Source organism: Crocodylus siamensis, chromosome 8 (genome assembly GCF_052110815.1).
Source record: "Crocodylus siamensis isolate JL-2025a chromosome 8, ASM5211081v1, whole genome shotgun sequence".
Classification (NCBI taxonomy): domain Eukaryota; kingdom Metazoa; phylum Chordata; order Crocodylia; family Crocodylidae; genus Crocodylus; species Crocodylus siamensis.
In genome coordinates, this window is record NC_143402.1 from 38,707,746 (window position 1) to 38,730,285 (window position 22,540).

The 22,540-nt window shown below is 48.9% G+C and overlaps 2 protein-coding genes across 9 annotated transcripts in view; both read right to left on the reverse strand.

The window, feature by feature from the left end:
* NOX1 (NADPH oxidase 1) overlaps positions 1-14,138 on the reverse strand; it is a 26,189-nt gene extending 12,051 nt beyond the window's left edge. For 2 of the 6 annotated variants that reach the window (XM_090061293.1, XM_090061288.1), the window contains exon 1: positions 14,004-14,138. In XM_090061293.1, the coding sequence (XP_089917419.1) occupies positions 14,004-14,054 (51 nt within the window). In that variant the 5' untranslated portion in view covers positions 14,055-14,138. Of the gene's footprint in view, positions 1-913; positions 1,384-4,538; positions 4,809-14,003 lie in introns of those variants that run through there. The other 4 variants (XM_090061292.1, XM_090061290.1, XM_090061291.1 and 1 more) reach the window with 3 other exon arrangements.
* The window catches only part of XKRX (XK related X-linked), a 19,372-nt gene continuing 10,217 nt past the window's right edge, over positions 13,386-22,540 (reverse strand). For all 3 annotated transcript variants that reach the window (XM_090061297.1, XM_090061296.1, XM_090061294.1), the window contains exons 3-4: positions 20,466-20,725; positions 13,386-14,961 (exon numbers count right to left, since the gene is read on the reverse strand). In XM_090061297.1, coding sequence (XP_089917423.1) covers positions 14,216-14,961; positions 20,466-20,725 — 1,006 coding nt within the window. In that variant the 3' untranslated portion in view covers positions 13,386-14,215. The remainder of the gene's footprint in view (positions 14,962-20,465; positions 20,726-22,540) is intronic.

Below are 22,540 nucleotides of genomic sequence, written 5' to 3' on the forward strand. Positions count from 1 at the left end.
GTCCCTCCTGCTGCCCCTCCTGCAGGCCCCATGGGACAGGGAGGCAGGCCCCGCACAGCCCCACACAGCCTGTTATGCCCCTGGGCCGTGGGAGCTCCACAGCACAGGCTGCTTTTGCCGTGTGGGCTCAGAGAAACTGGAAGTACCATAGCGGGCACTTCCGGGTTCACCTTATCTTACAAGCCAGCATGCTGGTTAGTAGAGCATGTCGGCTTGTAAGATGCTGGTTAACAGAACTTTTACTGTATTTGCTCAGTTCTATTTGCTATTTGTTCATATTGTAGAAATCGAGATTTGCTTATTTTTTAATTTAAAAGAACCTGAGAAATTCATTGTCTGATTACATAAGCTTCCCTGACACAAAACAAGGTAAAAGTTGGGAATTATGTTATGGCTATGTAATAAGTATCATCAATTTTCATCACATAGTTTCAATATAAAGACAAATTCCTGTTTTTAATCTAAATCCAAAAGACCACAGACCAAATTTATCCCTGATATAAGTCAAAGAAATTTCACCATAGATGACATTGCCCTTTCCTCCCTGTTTCAAGATTCAGATCATGTCTAAACGCCCAAGCTATTTATCCCTTTTTTAGAGAAGACCTGAAACATGGAAGCTTGTTAAGCAGTGATTCACGACTGAGCTTAAGTACCTGCTTAGCTACTAAAGTTCCATGATTAAAATGAAAAACATACTTAATGGTGCCATGAATCAGGCAAAACCTAACCTTTTATACCTTCATAAAACTATTTTATTCAGTAAATCTTCTTTCAGACCATGAAAAATTAGCAGTATCTGCTATTTCTCCATGACCAGCTCACATAAGACATCTTTTTTTAAAAACACATTCTTCCTACAGTCCTGGTCCACAAAGAATACCTAGCTGGTTGTATGTAAAGAAGCACTTACGATCACCAGAGCTGGAAACCAATGGTTCACCACCCAGTTCCCCATCTTCCTGTGAGGATCTGTGCTCCAGACACGCTTTATGTCTTGTCAGCCCAGGTGGATTTCCCTGTTCTGCTTCTGTCCTAACTCTCTGCAACTTTGTGATTCTTTCTCTCTTGTTTCACTGGTTTTTATGATGTCGGTGGGACCTCAGGCATCCTGCCCAGCCTATGGAATCAGAGCTACAGGGGATTTTCCCCAGAGCTTTCTTTAAGGAAATACTAAGCAATTTCTATTAGTTCAGAATAGTTTCTCTCAGAAAGAGCCTAACTGCAGCACCAAGGAGCACCTGAAGCATCTGCCGGTTTTGCTCCTCCAGAACATGTTCAAAAACCTTTTAACACTTTTGCCCCAGGGAGGGTCTATCTGCCAACTGGAAACAACACACTTCAACAGAGGCACAAAGACAAAAAGGCAGGTGCATTTTAATGGTGAGTCCTGCAAAAGTTTTTTGCTGTCTTGTTCCAAGCTCCAACTCCTGTAGTCTGGTGATTTGTAAAAAATCTCAGTGTTTATGAGAATAAAACAGTTTTTGGTGGGGGAATAAAACCCAAAGAAAAGCTAGAAACATGACCTGAGTATTACGGCTGTGCGAAGCTTCAGTTGGTGATTCAATTCGGAAGAGATTCGACCCGATTTGGTGGCCGAATCTCTGAATCAGAATCGAATCAGGGAACCAATCTAAAGGTCTGAATCAATTCAAAGCTCTCCAAATCTTTGGAAAAGATTCAGAGAGCTTTGATGATTTGGACAGTCCCTGGTGGCTTCACCAGGGATCTGCAGCTGACTCGAAACTGGTAGGTACTAGAGGCAGGGGAGCAGGGGCTGGTGGAGGGGACCATGGCTGACCCCACCTGCCCCAGCTTCCCGGTACTTAAAAAAAAAGCCCCAGTGCTCACTGGGTGCTGCTGGGCCAGGGGGGAGGTGATCCCCACTGCCCCCCGCTGCATGAGGGGCTCTGCACGAGCCCCCCCAGACCTCCCCTTGCTCCCCCAGACACCCATGGCTGCCCCACCCAGGACAGCTCCAGCCCTTTTAGAAAAAAAAGCCGAGAAAACCCCCATGACTCACCACACCTGCAGCAGCCTTGGGGGTTTGTGGGCTCAAGCAGAACGCCCCACGTGGCACGGGGCAATGGGGCAGTGGGGATTGCCCCTCTCCTGGCAGGAATGGTGAGTTCAGGGTTTTTTTTGCAGGGGGAGGTTCTTAAAGGGCCGGAACTAGCCTGGGCTGGGTACCTGTGTGGGGGCTAGGGGAGGGAAGGAGGGTCAGAGGGGCTCATGCAGATTCCCCCATGCAGTGTGGGGCAATGTGGGGCATTGGGGATTGTGACCCCTGCCCAGCAGCACCTGCTGATCCGGGGCTTTTTTTCCAAGTGCCAGGAGCTGGGCCGGCCATTCCCGGGCTGGGAGAGGGGCAGGGCATGGGCCTGGCCTGGCTGATTCAGAGATTCAGCAGCAGCCAAATCTCCAAATCAGATTCAGCCAAATTGAATCAGGACAGCGATTCAAATCACCAAATTGAATCACTGTCCCCTGAATCGGCCATATATGAATCCAAAGTGAATACTAGCTGCTTTACAAAAGTCTACTGAGTATCCCTTCACAAAACAAAAAGCAAGAACATTTTGTGATTGTTTAAGCTATCTTCTTAATTGAAACAGGGCTGACCCTGATACCTGAATACCTGTGGTTAGCGGTATTGGAGCATATTTAAGGAGCACCATCCGCACATACAGGTATGTGCACTTGCAGCAGCTCAAATAGAAGCAGTGCAAATTTGAGCTGAGGCTTTCTGCCTCAGTGCATATGCCCATACATGCACTTTGGTGTGGGGCAAACTGGGCCACTTGGGGCAAAATAACCCTGCCTGGCTTCTTTTGGATCTGCAGCCAGGGGGAGCTAGAGCCTGGGGCTGGCACCTGTGCTGTCCCCAGCAGTATAAAAAGCTGCCCTATCCTGGCCCCATCAGTACGAAAAGCTGCCCTGTCGAGTAGCTCAGGGCTACTTGCTTTCAGCTTTTGGGGCCCAGCCAATTGGTACCTGGGGACACTGCCCCTTGTGCCAGCTGGACTGCTGAAGCAGCCCTGAAAGTTCCTTGCATCCGCTACCCACTGCAGCAGTCTGGCAGTGGGGGCTGCTGCCTGGCTGTGACCTGCTGCACACCTGCCAGACCCGGATGGGGACTGCAGAGCCAGTAGAGGCATCTGCCCCTCTGCGCTAGCTGCCAATGGACTGTGGCTACAAAGCTGGCTTTCATGCAGCGCTACTGCCATGTGTGCCCCTGCCCAGCCACCTGGGCAGCTATCTCCCAGAAGATGTTCCAGGTGTGGTGATCTGCTTTGAACTGTCAAAGCATGTCCTCCTGGCCCCAACTGGCCAGGGGGGGCAGTGATGGGGGGGTTCAGGAGATGGGGCCAGGCGGGGGATGGGGCCAGATGGGGCAGTGATGGAGGAGCATGGGGGGCAGGCAGGGGATGGGGCTGGGCAGGGCAGTGATCAGGGGGGCTGGCAGAGCAGGTGGGACTGACAGGGGTCCCCCCCATGGTCCCCTCCCCGCTCTTCCAGCTCTGCTCCCACCACTTATCGGCACTGGAATCCGGGTCCAGCTCCCTGCGGCTGGCACACTGCCCTCTCTGCACAGGCATGTAGCGTGCTTCAGCACCAGGGCAAAGGCCAGCCATAGAGATGATCTGGCTGCTACCAGAGCATCTCTGTAGAGAACCCAGCCTTGGTTGCCTCAGGGGACTGTGCCCTACCCCACTTTTTTTCCACTGCAGTTTTTTTTTTTTTAACCCAGGATACCCAGAGGTCTAATTTTGCCCCTACGCTGCAAATTTGTAGCACAGGGAATGTTTTCTTGTTCCTGCACTTGCCTCTTGCAGCGTTTCAAAGGGCTTTGAGATGCCTGCTGGAATTCACCACCCAGGAAGGAGGACCCAGGAAGCTATAGGCCAGTTAGTCTTACCTCAGTCCTGGGGAAGCTTTTTGAGAGAATTATCCTGGCGCATGTCCACAAGGGGCCAGCAGGAGAGCTTATGCTTAGGGGCAACCAACATGGGTTCATTAGAGGCAGGTCCTGTCAGACCAACCTGGTGGCCTTCTATGACCAGGTCACAAAAACTTTGGATGCAGGGGTAGGTAGCAGTGGACATAGTTGTTCTGGACTTCAGGAAGGCCTTCGACACTGTCTCTCACCCCATTCTCATTAAAAAACTAGGGGACTGTGGTATCAACACCTACACAGTCAAATGGGTCACTAACTGGCTGGAGGGCCGCACCCAGAGAGCGGTGGTGGATAGGTCATTTTCATCCTGGAGGGATGTGGGCAGTGGGGTCCCCCAGGGCTCAGTCCTCGGGCCCGCACTGTTCAACATCTTTCTCAGCGACTTGGATGGGGGAGTAAAAAGCACCATTCAAATTTGTAGACGACACTAAGAAGTGTGGGAAGTGGGCACGCTAGAAGGGAGGAATAGGCTGCGATTGGATCTAGACAGGTTACAGGGGTGAGAGGATGAGAACAGGATGGGATTCAACACTTACAAGTGCAAGGTGATGCACCTGGGGGGGAAGAACCAGCAGCATACCTACAGGCTGGGGAACTCCCTTCTCATCAGTACAGAAGAAGAAAAGGATCTTGGAGTCATCATTGATGCCAAAATGAACATGTGCTGACAGTGTGGGGACTGTCTGATATCCTTATCTTTGCAGATTGCCGCAAAAAGTCTTAGGGTCACCACTGGGATTGGAGGTCCAGAAGAGTTCTTCCAATGTCCGTTGTCGTCGAGGTTTCTTAAAAATCTAGGGACCGCCACTGGGTTCAGGCGGCCAGTGCCATAAAAACATCAACAGATTATCTGGGGACAACAAAAGAGAAAACAGGGCGTGCACGTGCAAGGTCAAAGGGCCAAAACAAGTGCTCCCCAGACAGCACCTACCGGCTCTCAAACTGAGGTAGAGTGCTGGCAGCTACTGCCCAGCAGTGCTCCTCCCAGAGACGCACATGAAGGACACCAAGGAAAAATGCCCCAAGGTCACCAGGAGCCTTCCCGGCCAGAGCCTTCTTCCTGGATAGCCAGATAGTCAGCTTTACCAGAGCCAGGATGAGGCTGACCAACAGTGTGGGGATGCGCTCAGGAAGGCCAACCGCACCTTGTCGTGCATCCACAGATGCATCTCAAGCAGGTCCAAGGAGGTGATCCTCCCTCTCTATGCGGCACTGGTCAGGCCGCAGCTGGAGTACTGTCTCCAGTTCTGGGCACCGCACTTCAGGAGGGATGTGGACAACATGGAGAGGGTCCAGAGGAGGCCACTCGCATGATCAGGGGGCAGCAGGGCAGGCCCTACAAGGAGAGGCTATGGGACCTGAATCTGTTCAGCCTCTACAAGAGAAGGCCGAGGGGGGATCTAGTGGCCTGTTACAAACTAGTCAGAGGGGACCAGCAAGCATTGGGGAAGTCCCTGTTCCCCCAAGTGCTACCAGGAGGGACTAGAAATAATGGTCACAAGCTGGCAGAGGGTAGATTCAGACAAGACATCAGGAGGAGCTACTTCACAGTCAGGGCGGCTAGGATCTGGAACCAACTTCCAAGGGAAGTGGTGCTGGCTCCTAACCTGGCGGTCTTTAGAGGAGGCTAGATGTACACCTTGCTGGGGTCGTTTGACCCCAGTACTCTTTCCTGCCATGGCAGGGGGTCGGACTCGATGATCTGCTCAGGTCCCTTCCAACCCTACCAACTATGAAACTATAATCACCCTTTTCAGGGCACCCTCTTTCAGGGTTTTCTCATTCAGAGCTGTCTGCTGTTTAGATACCTGAATTGTGTCATCACTGTAATATCTCAGCATTGGGCCCACAGGCTGTATGGTTATATAAGGACATCACTAGCCAGGCTCAGAATTATACCCTTGACTAAGGCCATGTGTAGATGAAATGAGGGGCATGTGTGCATGACATTTTAAAGCAGGCTACATGCTTTTGCACCGCTTCAATGGTGTCGGTGTTTGCACGCGTCGGTGGCATATTGTACATTAATTACAGCCACTGTAGCAAATTTGGTGCTGTAATGCACCTTAAATGACTTGGGGCACAGCAAACTAAAACTCCTCTGAGGAGTTTTAGTTCACTGCCTCTACAGCCATGGAGTGAAGCGCTGGGCTCCACGCAGCTCACTGTCTCTGCAAGAAGCCCTGCAGGCAGCCTGGAAGCAGCTCGGGAAGGCAGGCTCTGCCCAAGAAAAGCAGGTAGTCTGATCTCCCCCCTCTCCCCCGAGCCTGCTTTCCGGCCTGAGCTGCGTTGGGGCCTGGTGCTTCCTTCCGCGGCTGTGGCGTCCCCTGGGACCGCCCGAGCTGGGTGCCTGCAGGTGGGTACTGCCAGGGGCGGGCCACTGCTGCCCCAGAGGGAAGCACCAGCCCCCCCCCACAGCCCATGGACCGCTCCACCTGCCAGCAGCTTGCTCTTCCCTCCCCACTGCCGGAAAGGCAGGTAAGGCAGGTAAGTGTGGTGTGTGCATGACACAGAGGTTTAAAAGGTCCTAAATTGAAGTGGTGTTTTTAAACACCCACCGCTTCAATTTAGGGCCCCTGTTTCACCTACACATGCCCCAAGAGGCTAGCTTCAGGCCTGACATAGTGGGTTGCCATGACTTTGGGCCTACTTGCCAATTGTTCAATTTTACCTCAATGCTGGAGGAAGATCAGTTAGTCAAGTGAGGTAAAAGGCACATGCTCATTCTGGGTTAATGTTTCTAAGGATATGTGGAAATGCTTTTGAGAGCTGATTTCTGAGTCAAGTAGGGAGTCTTCAAGAATGAGCTCACGTCTGAGGTAAGCGAGAGAATGCCATCTCCCAGATGACTGCAGCTGGAAAGAGGAGGCCGGTGGAGAATGGTCCTGCTATATGTTTGTGAGCGGGTATTATTCCTAAGTCAATAAGAGTGAAAGACTTTGACTCAGAATCTCTCCCATGTCTTACTCCTCTTCCATGCCTTGATGGGAGTTAATTTAAAAAAGAACACACAGGCAACTCTGGGATATGGTTGCTGTGGTGAAGTAATCTTTTAACTCGCTTAATAACTGTGTGACCAGAGGTCTGCTCACTTCACAATAGATACAATTGTTCTCGGCTTTTGTGGACACATCCCATTCATACCATTGCCATCATAATTGATAACCATTAGAAAATATAAAGAAAAGATCAACAAAAATAGCTTCTTCACCTGTCAGTACTCTTCCCCACTTCAGGTCAAGCACAATTAGATAAGTTTCTCCAGACTGGTTATTCACTCAGTAACTTATAACAAAGTCTCTAATTATTTCTTGTTACCTTGGCTAGGGTTCACCAACCCCCAGCTTCGGGCAACGCCTCTATATCCTCCGTCCTTGAGAGATGTTACTTTCCATTGCTCTTGTGCCTCCACATGAAAATTAGCACTGTAGTCAAATTACTACAGCTCCAGGCTCCCCTTCCGGGGAACTTCCTGTTCATTCATCTCCCCTTTTATCTTTGCGATTTCCTGTTCTCAATTATCAATGTTGCTGTTTTACAGATACCGTAAATGCTCCCAACACCGGCTGATGACGTCAGCATTTCCTATCACCTCGCTGCAGGCATGATAAGTTTCTTTCTTCACTGTTCTTAAGTAATGAGGACCAACAGCTCCCTGTTACAGTGGTTTTGCAAAGCAGTGGGGAGATTACACTAACTGAGCATCAAGACCCCTTCCAGCCCTGCTACTGAGATGTTGGATGCCCATCTCTGCCTTTGTTTCTCCATCTGTTAAATGGGAGGGTGTGAAGGGAGAAGTGCTGGGCACAGAGGAGGTCCCAGAGATCACAATCACCACATACTTACCTCAGATGAGAGAAAGAGCAGAGCTGTAGCCAGGAGCACCCTGCTGCATTTTCATAGAGTGCTCCATCTGGATTGGCAGCGAGGGAGCCCAGAGCAGTACGTATGGCCCTGGAGAGGGGCAGCCAAGGAGAGAGTGCAGTGTCTGAGGAGGGAAGAAGCCACCGGATTCTCCTGTTTGCACCAGCCTGCAGCAAGCTGTGGTGAAGGAGCGCATGACAACAGACATGAGTGGTCAGAGGACTACCAAAGGACATGAGGGTCACCCACAGAATGCTGGGATGGCTTGCCTGAAGAAGGATTGAAGTCCCAGGCTGAAGTAGGCACCCGAGGAGATGGGTGATGTGTGGCATGGGAGCCTGAGCCTTCCATGGACGGGGCAGTAGAGCCATCCAGATGTGAATTCATCTCTTTAGTTGATTTTCCATTACGGACAGCTAAATGAATTGAAAGAGGGGAATCAACTCCTAATGAATGCTTGGACTTGAGTTGATTTCCATTTGGGACTGCTAATGAATTGTTAAAAGGGGATAAATCCTGACTGAAGGTACCTCAGATGATGCACCTTTTGAGATGGTAAAGGAATAAAGGGAATTTATTTAAGCTGATTTGCTTCTGAAGGCTGTTGGTCAATTAATAGAAGGGGATGAACCCTGAATGAATGGCAGATCAAACAGGACTGAGCTGCTGGTGGACTTCTACTGAACTGATTACAAGGATCCTGGCAGCACTGGAAAGACTGCCATACTTGTGACAAGGAGTCATGGCCCAAAAGAAGAAATTGGATAACATTTAGGATGTGGTAAGGGTGAAGTGTAAGGTGAAGTGGAGCCCCATGAAGAAACTCCTGCAACCTAGAAATTACTCCAATAGGCCCAAACCTAATCAGCCAAGATAACCAACTCCCAACTTTAAAGAAGATCAAAGATGTGGCAGGCAATAAAGATAACACTGAGGAGTGGCTGTGGTAGCATTGACCCACATCCTGATGTAGTCCTCTGGTAAGATGTCAGGTCAGAGATGGCCTAAGCCATACGGCACCTACCCCCGACAATTTGGTGCTTTGGCTGGGAACTTAGACCCAGTCCCAGCCCGGGAAGAAGTCAAGGACCTGCAACCAGGGGCAATAGCAGGGGTGGATGCCTTTTGACAGACCCTGATTCTAATGGGACAAATTTTACAGCAGCAGCAACAACAGACTGCTTGACAGATCGTGTTGGATGAGAACGTAGTACAACAGCAAGACTGGGTCCAATGGAACATGACAGGGTTTAAGGTTCCAAAAATGACCTGGGAAGATAGGTGGTAGTCTTGGCAGGGTTGGATAAAGCAAAAATGGGTTAGTAAGCTGGGAGTTCTCCTTGTTGGTTAGGCTCAGGAGGCCTACTGGTTGATGCTGAGAATAGATGCTCAAGACTATAAGGTTAAAAATAAAATCCTGTAACAGTTGGATATCACCCCTGAATAGTACCACCAACTGTTTAGGATGAAGAAGAGAAGGGAGGACAATCCCCAAGAGAAGACTGCAAAGCCTGGAGGACATCTTGGATAAATGGTTGAAACCTGCAATTACGTCCAAGGAAGAGATACATGATAGCATCCTCATGGAGCAATTCCTTTCTGACCTAAAGGAAAATATTCAAAAGTGGCTTCAATGTCATTGCCCAAAGACCTTGGCTGAGGTCCTGTGCCTTGCTGAGGACTTCGATAGTGCCCAGGGAGACCCACCAAGGGAGCAGATTGTTAAAGTGGGGCAACCTGCCACTTCCAGGATGCCCAAGAGGGTGGAACAGGAGAATAAAGAACCAAGGAGATCTTCACCACAAGGAATAGTATGCTTCCACTGCAGGAGAATGGGGCTGATAGCCAGGGACTGTTTTGCTGGCCCCCAACCATATCCACCCTCTACTAAATCTTGGGCAGAACCAAAGGGGAGCAGACCCACCCCACAGGAGGGCCCCCAGATTGAAATGATGGACTGCATCTTGGGGAAGGCCACAACTGATGCTACCCAGAAAAAACCCACAGTCATGGTCAGTGTAGCTGGGAGACTGGTACAAGCTATTTTGGACATGGGGTGTGTACAAACCCTAGTAAGGGTGGACCTGGTACCCCACAAACAGTCTACAGTGCTATAAAGATGATTTACATGCATGGGCAAGCCTCGATTTACTCCAGGCAAAGCGTTCAGGTGACAGCACACAGTCTCACCTGAGAAATGCCAGTAGGGATGGTGCTGGACCTGACATACCCAGTGGTGTTGGGTAGAGATTTGCACAAGATTTACGACATTCTGGATATAATCAGGTCCAAAGGCAGGACTCAAATGGGTCTGATTGGAGAAGATGAGACGTAACAAGTCAATGACTATGAAGAATATACCTTTGATACAGAGGGTCTCACAAGTAGTACCCAATTCCAGGAGGCTCAAAGGGAGAAACTGGCCTTTCAATCTATATTTGAAACTGAGCTAGCAGGAGAGAGAGCAGGAGGTAATTCACCTTGATCTGTGTGACAGCTTACCCCGGTTTAGGTCAGGAAGGGACTTTTATATAGAATTAAACAGGGCATGCGAGAAGGGGATAGTGCAGATGATGGTGTCTCAGTCTTTTGAGCCTGGCCTATGCAAACCCCCTGGGAGGACATCCAGTGAAGGAGAAGACAGAGGCTCTTTTCTCTGCTGGTTTTTATGGCCTTATCTTTATGAGGAAGTCAAACCATTTTGCGTAGCTTGCCCCAAGTGTCAAAGGGTGAGCCAGAAGAAACACCCCAAAGTGCCTTTGTGAGTGATGCTGGTCATCACCAAGCCATTTTTGCACATCACATTAGATGTTGTGGGCCCTCTGCCCAAAAGTGCAAGTGGACACCAGTTCTTGCTTGTCATTACTGACTATGCCATGCGGCATCCTGACACTGTCCCTGAGAGTAGCGGAAGAGTTGATTAACTGGATTTCCACAATGGGGATTCCCTGGGAAAGTGAAAGACCAAGGGTCTAATGTTATGTCCCATGTCCCCAAATTACATGCTGAGCTCTTAAGATCAAGCATTTGAGGATCTTGGTTTACCATCCTCAGACTAACTGGCTAGTTGAAGATGTCAATGGGACTCAAGAAACTGAGTCAGAGAACAGAACTGGAGGAGAGAGCCAGTGGGTAGGGTCATGGACTTGGAATCAGGACCTGGGGTTCTGCCACTAACCCACTCTTTCTGCTTGTGCAGGTAATTCCCACCTATCACCACCCCACACATCTGCTTTCTCTTGGTCTAAAAGCTGTCTGATAGAGGGGTTGCCTCTCAATACAGGTATATACATTACACAGCTACTTCAGTCAGGATGATGATAAAATCTAGTAGAAGGCTGTTGCTGGAGATGGAGTGCAGCAATGAAAAGCATCCCTGTTGAGCAGGAACTCTCTACAGTGCTACTGATATACAGGTGCTATTCTCTTCTCTCCAAACACTCTACCCATTCAGTGAATCAATTCAGCACAGAGCAGTACCTTGCTTGTGGTTCCAGACCATTCTGAGTGAATGCCTGCCATTCCAGGAGGACTCGTTCAGCAGGGAAGGAACTAGATTTTCAGATATCCATTCCCCAAAGGACATACCATCCCCACTGTGATCCCATCTGACATCTGTTATGGCATTTTGGGGCCTGGCAATGGAAATCCCTGCATTTTCAACATCTTTTGGGTGTTTGGCAGAATTCCCACCATGTTGACTAATCTATTGTCTCTCTGCCCCACTGGTTTGGCTAAAATAAACTCTACTATCTGTGTTCCTCAGAGCTGAGGCAATCCAGCTAATTAGCAGGGTGCCTGTTTGTGTAATACAGAAGACATTAACCACATGAGTGATAAGCCCAGCTGCTCTTGTAGGCTGCAGGTCTCTGCTTTGTCTCACCAGAAGAACAAGTTAGGCAAGTTAGCAATTGTTCCACACCCCTCTGTAGCAACAGCCTCCTCTAACACTCTCAGCCATGGTGGTTCAAAGTGAAACCTGCCTCTGGCCATCTGCTGCTGAGTAATTTCCCACACCAGCCCATGGGTAGGCAAGCTTCTGCTTCTGCTGGAATAAGGGTGGAAGTGAGGCCACACTCTCCTGGCTGTGCCTCAGCAGCAGTGGATGCTAAGCCAGCTAGGGCTGAGGGCAATGGGGTTAGGATTACAAGGCTGATATTGTGTTTAGTCTTCCTTTGTTGTCTCTGGCTTATCAGCTGTCAGGGGCAAATTCTAGGGCCTCTGCTCATGGGGATAAGTGACCTCAGCCCCGCTGGCAGGAACAGCATGTAGCACTTACCTTGCAGAAGTCTGGAAATAGAGAAATTCACTCCAGCTTGCTTTGAACTCTGGCAGCTGCATAGGCTTTGGGCACTCCTGCCATGGCTTGTATGGACAACATGCCCCACCTTTGTCATATATACATGGAACCACATGCTGAGACATGTTCTGTTGCTCTGATCTCTCTGCTCGTGGGGATTCCCTCTCCTTTGAACTACGGTGGGATAATGACATTTCATTTCATTATGGGTCTTAACTTAATGGCAAATGTGAGACTGCGTTTCCACATGTCTCCCAGAAGAGGATGCTCCATCCTCCAGAGACATAACCAGGAAGGAGGAAGGAAACTGGTAAACAGCAATTATAAATATCATGTTGTAGATGATGGGTATCTTACTAGTTAAGTCTGAAGCCACACCTCTCCCAGAATACAGGGAGCTTTCTGTCTGAGGCTTTGTTTCAGCCTTGTATGGAAACTGAGGAGCTGTTGGCATCTTGATCCTTGTTTCCAAGATCCAGGGTTTGGTCTGGACACATTACTAACATAAAGAGAAAGGGACCTACATACATCATACTGCAGCATAGGGTCACCATATTTTCAGTATCAAAAAAGAGGACACTTGTGGGGAGCAGGGGGCGGAGGGGCAGAAGAGGGGGAAGGAGTATATGATTGTGAGGGTGGGGATATGCCTGTGCCCTGTCTCAGCCCCTCACTGTTAAGCCACAGCTCTCCCAACCCTGCTGCAGCCTCTCAGTCCTGACCCACTGTACCCTGCCCCCCAGCTTTGCCAGTGCCCATCACTTCTGACCGCATCCCACTGCCTCCCCACCAGCCCTGCTGGTGCCCCTCACTACTGACCCACAGTCGCCCTCCCCACCAAGCCCTGCTGCCCACACAGTTCGCATGTGGCTGCATGCACACACTCTCTCTCTGTCTCTCTTGCCTGCAAGCAACTGCCAGGCCTGTGCGCAGAGCATGTGATCCCCAGACAGCCAGTCACTTTGCCCCGCTGCCCCCAGACCCAAGCAGCCAAGCTGAAGTGCCTGGAAAAAGCCAGAAGCAGAGCAAAAACCTGGACATTTGCTTACATTTTAAAAACCTGCCCAGACAGGAGGACAGGAGGCTAAAAAAGAGGACATGTCCAGGATCTTACTGCAGCACAGTGAAACAGACAGAACAAGGGAACAAAAAGGGGGGAAAATTCTTCTCTCTCTAACCTCTAAAAGTGGATCACTGGATCCCTCAGCCTTTTCAAGTTCAAACATGTGAAACCAACCACAAAAGAGATAGAAGCCAGAGCAGTGAGATCAGTTCCTTTAAAACCAACACAAAACATTTACCACCACCTCAACTTCAAGATTCATCCTTTTGGAGGTTAACAACTATACAGTAATAACCAGTAAGACAGCACCATGGGTTGGGGCAGGTTGTGATCTTGAAGGGCTTCCCTTCTGCCAATGTGGAGTTGAGAAGTGCAGTGCCAGGCACAGGCATGGGGCTGTGGTGGTGTCTAGGGATACATGGACTTACATAGAGCTGCAAAGCTCCACTGCAGTGCAGGCACCCATTTTGGTGGTAATTAGTGCTTGATGGAGGGTGTTAGTGGGGAACAAGCTCTGGAAGAGCAACATTCACAGCAACTGGCCTCCTGTCCCAAGAGAGGTTTTCTTGAGGGGTTTGGATGTGCATGTATGTTAGTCATTGAGTATGGATGTCACAACAAAGACCACATTTGTCCCTCTCAGTAAAAAGCTACTGTCTAGAGGAAGAGCATGAAGAGACAGGATTCTCCTCTCTCTTCCACACAGCCATCCCCAGGGCACAACCAACACTTGGTCACAGGCCCCAGTGAGTTCAGAGCACAGAGCACTGCAGCAGAGGCAGCCCAGGGCAATTCTGCCTGAATTCAGCTTAGCTCACCTTGTGCAAATGGTTAGTTGTGAGGGTCCTTGGACCTAGCCTGACGACCATCCTCCTCACAAATCACGGCATTGCTAAATGTTTGCCAACATTCTCCTCCCCCAACATTGTCTGTAAACAGGCACATCACAGCTAGACACCTGGCTAGCACTGCACCTCAGTCACTATCTCAGCACAGGTCATGGGCTTGAATCTTTCCTCTGCTGAGCACATCAAACAATGCTGTGCCTCACACCAGGCTCATATGGGGTTTCAAGATTTGCAGGCTCTGCCAACACCATTTTCTGGCAACAGACACAGTGCAGAAAGTCTGAGACATTATGCCTGAAGAGCTGGCGGCATGGGTGCAGGTACTGGAAGAAGAAGAGCATAAAGCAGATAGCTAGACAGTAGCCCACCAACAGCTGCAACACCAGTAGTGGGGCACAGATGTACTCATACACATCTGTCTTGAAGAGGTACCAGAGGACAAGGAGGATGGCATTCTCCACCAGCCGCACACTGTAGTACAGGGCCAGGCGGCTCCAGTTCTGTGACTTGTCTATAAGGTCCCTGTCAGCCAGCTTCAACTGTACAGCTGACCAGCAGAATATGTTGATGCCAGCATACAGCAGAGTAACAGAACACAGCACCACCACAGTGCCCACCCGGCTGAAGTTCTTCTCGATGTTGTCAGGCAACTGCGTGCCACTCCGCCAGAACTGTACCCATGGCAGGAAGAAGACAACCAGCAGGTTGGCTAAGGCTATGGGGATAATCCAGTGCTTGAAGACAGTGCAGAAGAGCACGAGGACAGCCACACGGGTAGAGATCTCCAGGCTGCGCCACAAGACAATGCAGAGGAACGCCAGGGGCCGCAGGTGGACCTTGTAGTCGTCATACTTGATCTGGATGGCCAAAACGTTGCAGACCAGTGCCCCATAGGTGACTGACACCAGACAGATGCCCATCAGGACAGCTGCAAGGGAGGGATGGGAAGGTAGTGACTATGGGCAGTCAGACAGGGTTACATATAGTAATGCACAGCACACTGCTGCACTGGCTTGCACCCTCCCTTCTCCACATTATCCAAACAGATCTACATGTAAGGCACATAGGTCTCAGGGGGTCAGCAGGTACTGGGGAGGGAAAGGTCATGGCAAGTGCAAGTGGGCCCTGGGGAGGGATGGCTCATGGGTGGAAACCAGGGGCTGGAGAAGTCACTGGGGAAATGCTACAACACAACTTGTAGCAAGCAGAAGCAGGGCCCCTGAGAGCACAGAAAGAACATGATTAAGAGATGATCCCAATTGGGAAAGGAATGTCCCTGCTGAGAACAAGCCCTGGCAGATGCAGTACATCCAGCACGTCCTGAATCTGTTCCAGCAAGCCTGCTGTATGATCTTGTATGTATAAGGCTGAAAACAGATGTCACCTTTGTGCCGCCATGAACATTTTTCTAACAGCACGAAGCCCAAGCAAACAGATGTCCACACCCCTTGTTGCATCACAAATGACCAAAATTGTGGCCACAACAGGTAATATAAATTTGTGCTGTTTTTTTGTGGTGGACATCCGTTTGCTCTCCAGCTGCCCTGGGGCTTCAGGGGCCTGATCCTGTGTATTCATAGAATTTCCCTGCAGAGGTGTGTGCAGGATTGGGCCCCTGTAGCCCCAGGAGTACATGCCCAAGTTCCTCACTTAAACTCCCTGAAAATCCCTTGCTTGCTGCCACACCCTGACTCAGGGTTCCCTCATTTGCAGAAGTATACCCTGAGTTGGTTCCCCTGTTTGCAGCTGTCCCACAGGGTCAAGCCCTTGAAGCACCAGGGTCTTCATCCTGTGGGACAATGGGGAATGCGTGTCACCCAGTGAAGTGGATCAGCTGTGCCAGGACACATCCTAACACATCTGATCTGTTCTAAGGACATCTGTTTATAGCTTAAGTGCAGGCACTGACCTCTTTTCCTGTCCAGTGTAAGTGGGAACACTTGCAATCCTTATCATGGGCTAAGCAGGTAGGCCCTCAGCAGAAGGTTAATGTCCCATCCACTCCTCACCCCATCTGAGCTAATAACTCCCATCTCCCTCCAGCAGATAAGTCAAATGGAGCCCCATGCAATCAGACCCAAAGCCACAACAACACCTTTATGCAAGGCCTGATACCGGCCTCTTAACTAAGGGTAAACGCCTGTGTTGGGCCAGGGATGACCAGATGTAACAACCTATGGGCCCAGTGCTGTGAGACACCTGTACTGAGCCATCACTGGAATCTGGATAGCCAATGGCTCAGCTGAGAAGAGGGGTGGTTGCAGGGCAGTCGGAAAGCCTAGCTGGCTTTTCCTCTTCCCTGTACAATAATGAAATTAGACTTTTAACTGCTTCTGAGTTAGAGTAACATTTACTGCATTCACACTGTTTTCAATCAAACCTAACATGTTCAGACTTGCCAAAGGGCAGTTGCTAATCTGTTGCGTGAGTTGTGTTGGACCAAGTCTTATGTCCACCTTTTTCTGTTACCTACTGTCCTATGACAGTAGGATGCTGAGGGAGTAGGCTGATGTGATTGCAGAGCCATTGGCCATCATCTTCAAAACTCATGGCAATCAGGAGAGAACCCGGATGATTGGAAAACAGCAAACCTAGTCCCCATATTTAAGAAAGGGAAGGAGGAGGATCCAGGGAACTACAGACCAGTCAGCCTCACCTCAGTCCTGGGAAAAATCATGGAGCAGATCCTCAAGAAATCCATTTCTAAGCACTTGGAGGAGAAAAAGGTGATTAGGAATAGTCAACATGGAGTCACCGAGGCAAGTCATGCCTGACCAACCTGATTGCCTTCTATGACTAGGTGACTGGCTCTGTGAATGTGGGATGACCAGTGGATGTGGTATACCTTGATTTTAGCAAGGCTTTTGATATGGTCTCTCACAGCATTCTTGCAGGCAAGCTAAGGAATTATGGGCTGGATTAATAGACTGTAAGGTGGATAGAAAACTGGCTGGAGCATTAGGCTCAGTGAGTAGTAATCAATGGCTCAATGTGTAGCTGGCAGCTAACATCAACTGGAGTGATCCAGGGGTTGGTCCTGGGGCGGGGTTTTGTTCATCGTCTTCATTAACGACCTGGAAGATGGCACAGAGTGTACCCTCAGCAAGTTTACAGATGACACTAAGCTGGGGGAGTAGTAGATAAGCTGGAGGATAGGACTAGGATTCAGAGTGATCTAGACAAATTGGAGTATTGGGCCAAAAGCAATCTCATGAGGTTCAACAAGGACAAGTCCAAATCCTTACACTTAGGACAGAACAATCCCATACACCAGTACAGGCTGGGGGATGACTGGCTGGGCAGCAGCTCTGCAGAAAAGGACCGGGGGGTTACAGTGGGCAATAAGCCAAATCTGAGCCAACAGTGTGTCCTTGTTGCCAAGAAGGCAAATGGCATACTGGGCTGCATTGGTAGGTGTGTTGCCAGTAGGTCAAGGGAGGTGATATTTCCCTCTGTTCAGCACTGGCGAGTCCACATCTGGAGTACTGTGTTAAGTTTTGGGCCCCCCACTACAGAAAGGATGTGGACAAATTGGAGTCTAGCAGAGGGCAACAAAATGATGAGGGGGCTGGCAGACATGACTTATGAGGAAAAACTGAGGGAACTGGACTTATTATGTCTAGAGAAGAGGAGACTGAGGCTTGTGTGATTTATACAGAAATGGGACTCTCCGCTTTCTTAGCCAGTCAGCTCATGCAATGAAGTAATCATGCCAGCTTCACATCGCCTAGTAAAGTAAAAGGTTACAGCTTCTGTACACAGGGAGTTTTAAAGGCTTAGATCTGCGTTTAGTGTTTAAGGGCCTGACCTTGCTCCCTCGCTATTAGACCTAACAATACTATTTTGGGTATCTAGAGCTCTTTGCACCAGTGCAGTTCATGGTGCTCCACAAACATTAATTAGCCCAGCCTCGCCACACCTGTAGGAGGCATCTCCATAATATTATTTCTATGTTACAGCTGGGGAAATGGAGTCACAGGTTAACGAGCTTGCTCTAGGTCAGCAGAAAACCTGTGACAAAACCCAACGCGAACCTGGATGTCCTCCAGCCATCTTGCTTTTGCGACGGCATCAAATGGATTTTACCCATCCTGAGCCAGAGCCTGCAAAAACACTTGTCTTACTTGATTTGCAGGAGCCATCCATTCACAATATATAGACCATATCCTTGACCTGCATAAGTTGACAACTCAGCTGAAATCACTATGTTTTATACCAGCAAGGGTCAAACTCAGTGGGACTGCTTGGACACAGGCAGAAATGTTTACAAGAATCATTCTTTCCTCAACTGTTTTTATTGTCATATCAGATGCTACTTCTCAGATCAGTATCATATGATCCAGCTTCAGAAAAAAATCCCTAGTCAGGAAATCTCTTAAAGCCTTATTTAAATACATTTTTTAATTGGAGCCTTTGTTGGGGAGAATGAGGGTGGCATGGAACAAGTAATGAGACCTTGGGCATGTGAAATTACAGAGGCAGCTGGCTTGGAGCACACAACTTCACCCAAGGGGAGATTCTGTGCTGTGGTAGTAGGAAAAATTACACACAACTTGCAATCTGAGAGGGAATAGTTTTTCAGTGTTTCTCAATCAGTTATGTTCCCTGTTAGTCCTAGACTGTTGCAGGACAGAGAGAGACTCCTGGGGTCTACGTCCCCACAGCCTCACTGGCCTGCCCAGGTTCTTCACACTGATGTGACCTCTGGCATCACCCCCAGCACAGCCTCCTCATCCCTACTCTATTCTTGACAAATCTTCTAAATCAGAGCTAATAAAGAGCTCAAAAGAAACCTCAGAGCTGATGGCTGTAGTGCCCACACCAGGAAGAACTCTATGTGGAATGATGGCTTTATGCTTCTGAAGCCTTTTTTGCATGATAGAAAGGATCTACAACATAAGAGTAAAACTCACCTTCTGACCACACTGGGTAAGACCCTGAGACAGAAGCACCCACAGAAATATATGAACTACTCCCACGGTGATGGTCTCCTAATACACCCCTAACTGTAAATTAAAAGTCACAACTGAATGGATCAGCTTAAATGTTCTTGACATTATTTATACTAGTGGCTTATGCTGGGGTTCATTTTGGTCCTTAGTCTCTTTCCTTTCCTGGGTCCCCTACTTCAACAAATATTTGGGATCCCAGTATCACTGGCAAAGTTTCAACAAAACTGGAATCTTAATCACAAGTTAAAACAAAGAAATGTCATGAACTTTTCTCTTCATGAGGCTTGTTAAAATATTGTTTTAAAGTCAAACTGAACTGCTGTTTCTGTAGCTTGTAGACACACTGACCCTGTTAAGTTAGGAGCTGGCTGTATGCCCTGCTGTGACATGGCAAACATTTAAACACAGAAATGACTTCAGGCATGTGAGTAGTGCTCTGGAGATCTGCAGGGTTACTCAGCCAACCAAGTGACTGCTGAATTTGGGCTCAGGCAGCTTTATGGTGTTCAGTAGACACCACAACAGCCATCAGCTGGGATGCAGCTGCAGTAGCAAATATACGCCTAGTGGGAGGATTTAACCAGCATTAAGATGCATTCAATTTAAGTTGACTGAAATTGGGTTTTTTTAAAGCGCAAGATGATGAACTCTTGGTCAGAAAATTTCTCCAGGAGATGCAGACAGAAACATCTCTCCTCCAGTGATGAGAGCTGCTGAAGCCTTAGGTTACTATGCCCTGGGGAGGTGGCTGACTTACTTTTTCTTCTGCCATAATCACCATAGTATCAGAGCATCTCACATTCATTAACAGACTATGGCTTCACAACATTCCTGTGAGGTAGGAAAGTATTATTCCTAGTTTACAAACTGGGAAAAAAGAGATTATGCAATTCTCCTAATGCCATACAGACAGCCTGTGGCTAAGCCAAGGACCCAGGTATCCTAAACCCAGTCCACTGCCCAACTGCTGAACCATCCATCCTACACCTACCTGACAGGTATTTGTTCTAACCTAGAACAAGTAGAATCCTACATGGAAGATAAACAAAGCTGGTTCCCAACCATTTCAGGCAGTATATCACACTGAGAAGACTCGCACATTGGCCGTACCAGCTACTGTCCACCACATCTGATTTAGATGTGCCCCCCTAACCTGCTCAGGACTATGCTCCTGCCTGTAACAGGATCTGGAAGGACATCACCTACAGGTCTGATTGTACTACCCAAATAGCTGCTGTAATTTCAAGTGTGTACTGCACTGCTATGCACCTCCTCTGCTAGCCTGTTGTGGCACTGGTACCACCTTCTGTCCTGGGAGCCATTACTTTCCAGTGTTGCAGGGTGAATCAGAGGTCTAGCCCATTCTCATATTTCCACTGTATACTGGCAGGCTCTTCGGAGACAGAGGAGCACTCAAGACTCCAAGCCTCTTTCCTGAGCCTCACTCCTTACTAACTGTGCTGCCCTGTTTCTTCTTTACCTCTGGCAATAGGAACGTATTTCTCGATGATGCTGATGTAGAGCTGCAGTGTGAGCTGTGGGGTGGAGCCCAGGAAGGCCTGGATCACTGCCACACGGTTGAAGGCATTGCGATGTGTGACCAGCCTGCGGACGGTGTGGCCGACCTCCTGCTCCATCTCCACTTCATAGCCTTTCTTGAGTTTCTTCTTACGTGTGATGGTGACATAAGGCTCCTCCTCTTTCCCTGAGGTGCAGTAAACCACCAGGGCTTCCACACACCTGCACAAACAAAGCAGCCCATCAGCCCAGTCAGCACAAAAACCCTCCATGCAAGCCCCTCCATGTCAGCAGTATCCCATCTTCCACTTCCTCATCTGATGTGGACAGCACCATCCTTGTGATGCTCACTGGGGTCCCCAGTATCTTAACTTCCTGAGCTGCCAGTGCCACACATGCCCATAGTCATAAGGCCGTAGAGAGCACGTGCCCCACTTCTACTCAGAATGTTGCTGCTCCCACTCAGGCAGCTGGGCAAGAGAGCGCAGCATGGCAAACACCATCCTGATGCAGATATTGAAGGACAGAGCACTAGGTTTGCATTGTGGGAAGCATATAACACAGAATGCTGCCTCTTCTGCTGCCAGGCTTGAAAATAGCGAGGTACTAAGTTTGCGTATGTGTGTGTGATGTCCATTCATACCCTACTGGGATAACAGGTCCTGCAGGCCAAAAAAATTGTTTGTGCATTGTGTTTTATCTTCTGCAGGAAGCAGGACTCTTTCCTCAGCCAGCCCACAACTGTTCCTAGTACAGTATACAGAGAGTTGGGAAAAAGTCCCTCGGCTATGTTTTTGGTGGAAGCTTATGGTTGGCTTTGCCGGACCTGGAGACTCCTCCCTACAGTACATCTCTGAAACATGCAGGGGTTTGGGCTTCTGTCTAAATCCGCCACTTCGCTGCTTCAGTGCCAGCCTCATCAGTTCAGCATTTGAACTCCAGCCCACCTGAGCCGCATGATCTCCATCAGCCAAGAAAAATGCATGTGTTCAAAGTGGTCTGCTGAAGAAAACTAACATCTGTGTAGGCTTGGCTTCTGCTTGAAAACTAAGGACCTCTAGGACAAGGGGTGGAAGTTTTACTAGGAAAGTTAATGTAACAAAAGCAACTGCTGTTTTTCAGATCAAGGTGGAATTAGATCTTTGTAGAATGTCTCTTACAAAAGCCTAAGCCTCACCTGGATCATGTTTTGTGACAACAGTATGAAACCCAGCTGCTCCAAAAGGACAAGCTTCAAGTGAATCAGAGATGATTTATGGCATTTCATCAAAACCAGGTGAAACAATATGTTCAGCTCCAGTCAGCTTTGACTGCAAGGCTTTGTTTGAAATAATTTGCATAAACCAGGCAGCTTTCTGTGGAATAGCCCTGAATGTCTCTCACAAGAACAAGATGCTTGCAAGCACTGTAAGAGGCACTGCAGACACTCTGCATTTGGCCCTCTGCAGCTGAAATGCATGGAAGCCATATGCAGCACTGACCCACCATAGAGAAATTCTACCACATGGTTTTATATAGAGAAATATCATGTAGTAATGAGAATCAAGGCATTTCATGCAAGGTGTCATACTCAAGAAAACCTGCAGGTGGCCTGTAATGGTACAAGCTGTGCTACTGTAGGACTTGGCAATGTGTTACAAAAACCATTTAACTCTTATTAGGTGACCAGAGTGAAGTTGCCCAAACCCTGGAAATTCAGTGTTAAGGATAGTGTTTTCTCTTTAGAACCTATGCAAAATGGAACATGAGCCCATTAGTATGACTTCATGAGAGGGACACCATGGGATTGCCCCTTCTCAGCTTCCTGTGACAGGATGTAGCAACAGCTCAAGTCCCTGGGGGCTTCTGGGTACATCTCCGAACTAGCTGTTTTGATACAAGCTGCATGCTGCATTGCTTGGCTCTGCTCATCTCCTTCCCAGCTCTCCATGGAGACAACTAAAAACACTACCTGACTGCATCCCAGGGCAAAGTGTGAGCCCCACCCTTTCAGGGAAGCCAGTGGGAGAGGCTGAGACACACCTAGTCTGTTATGCA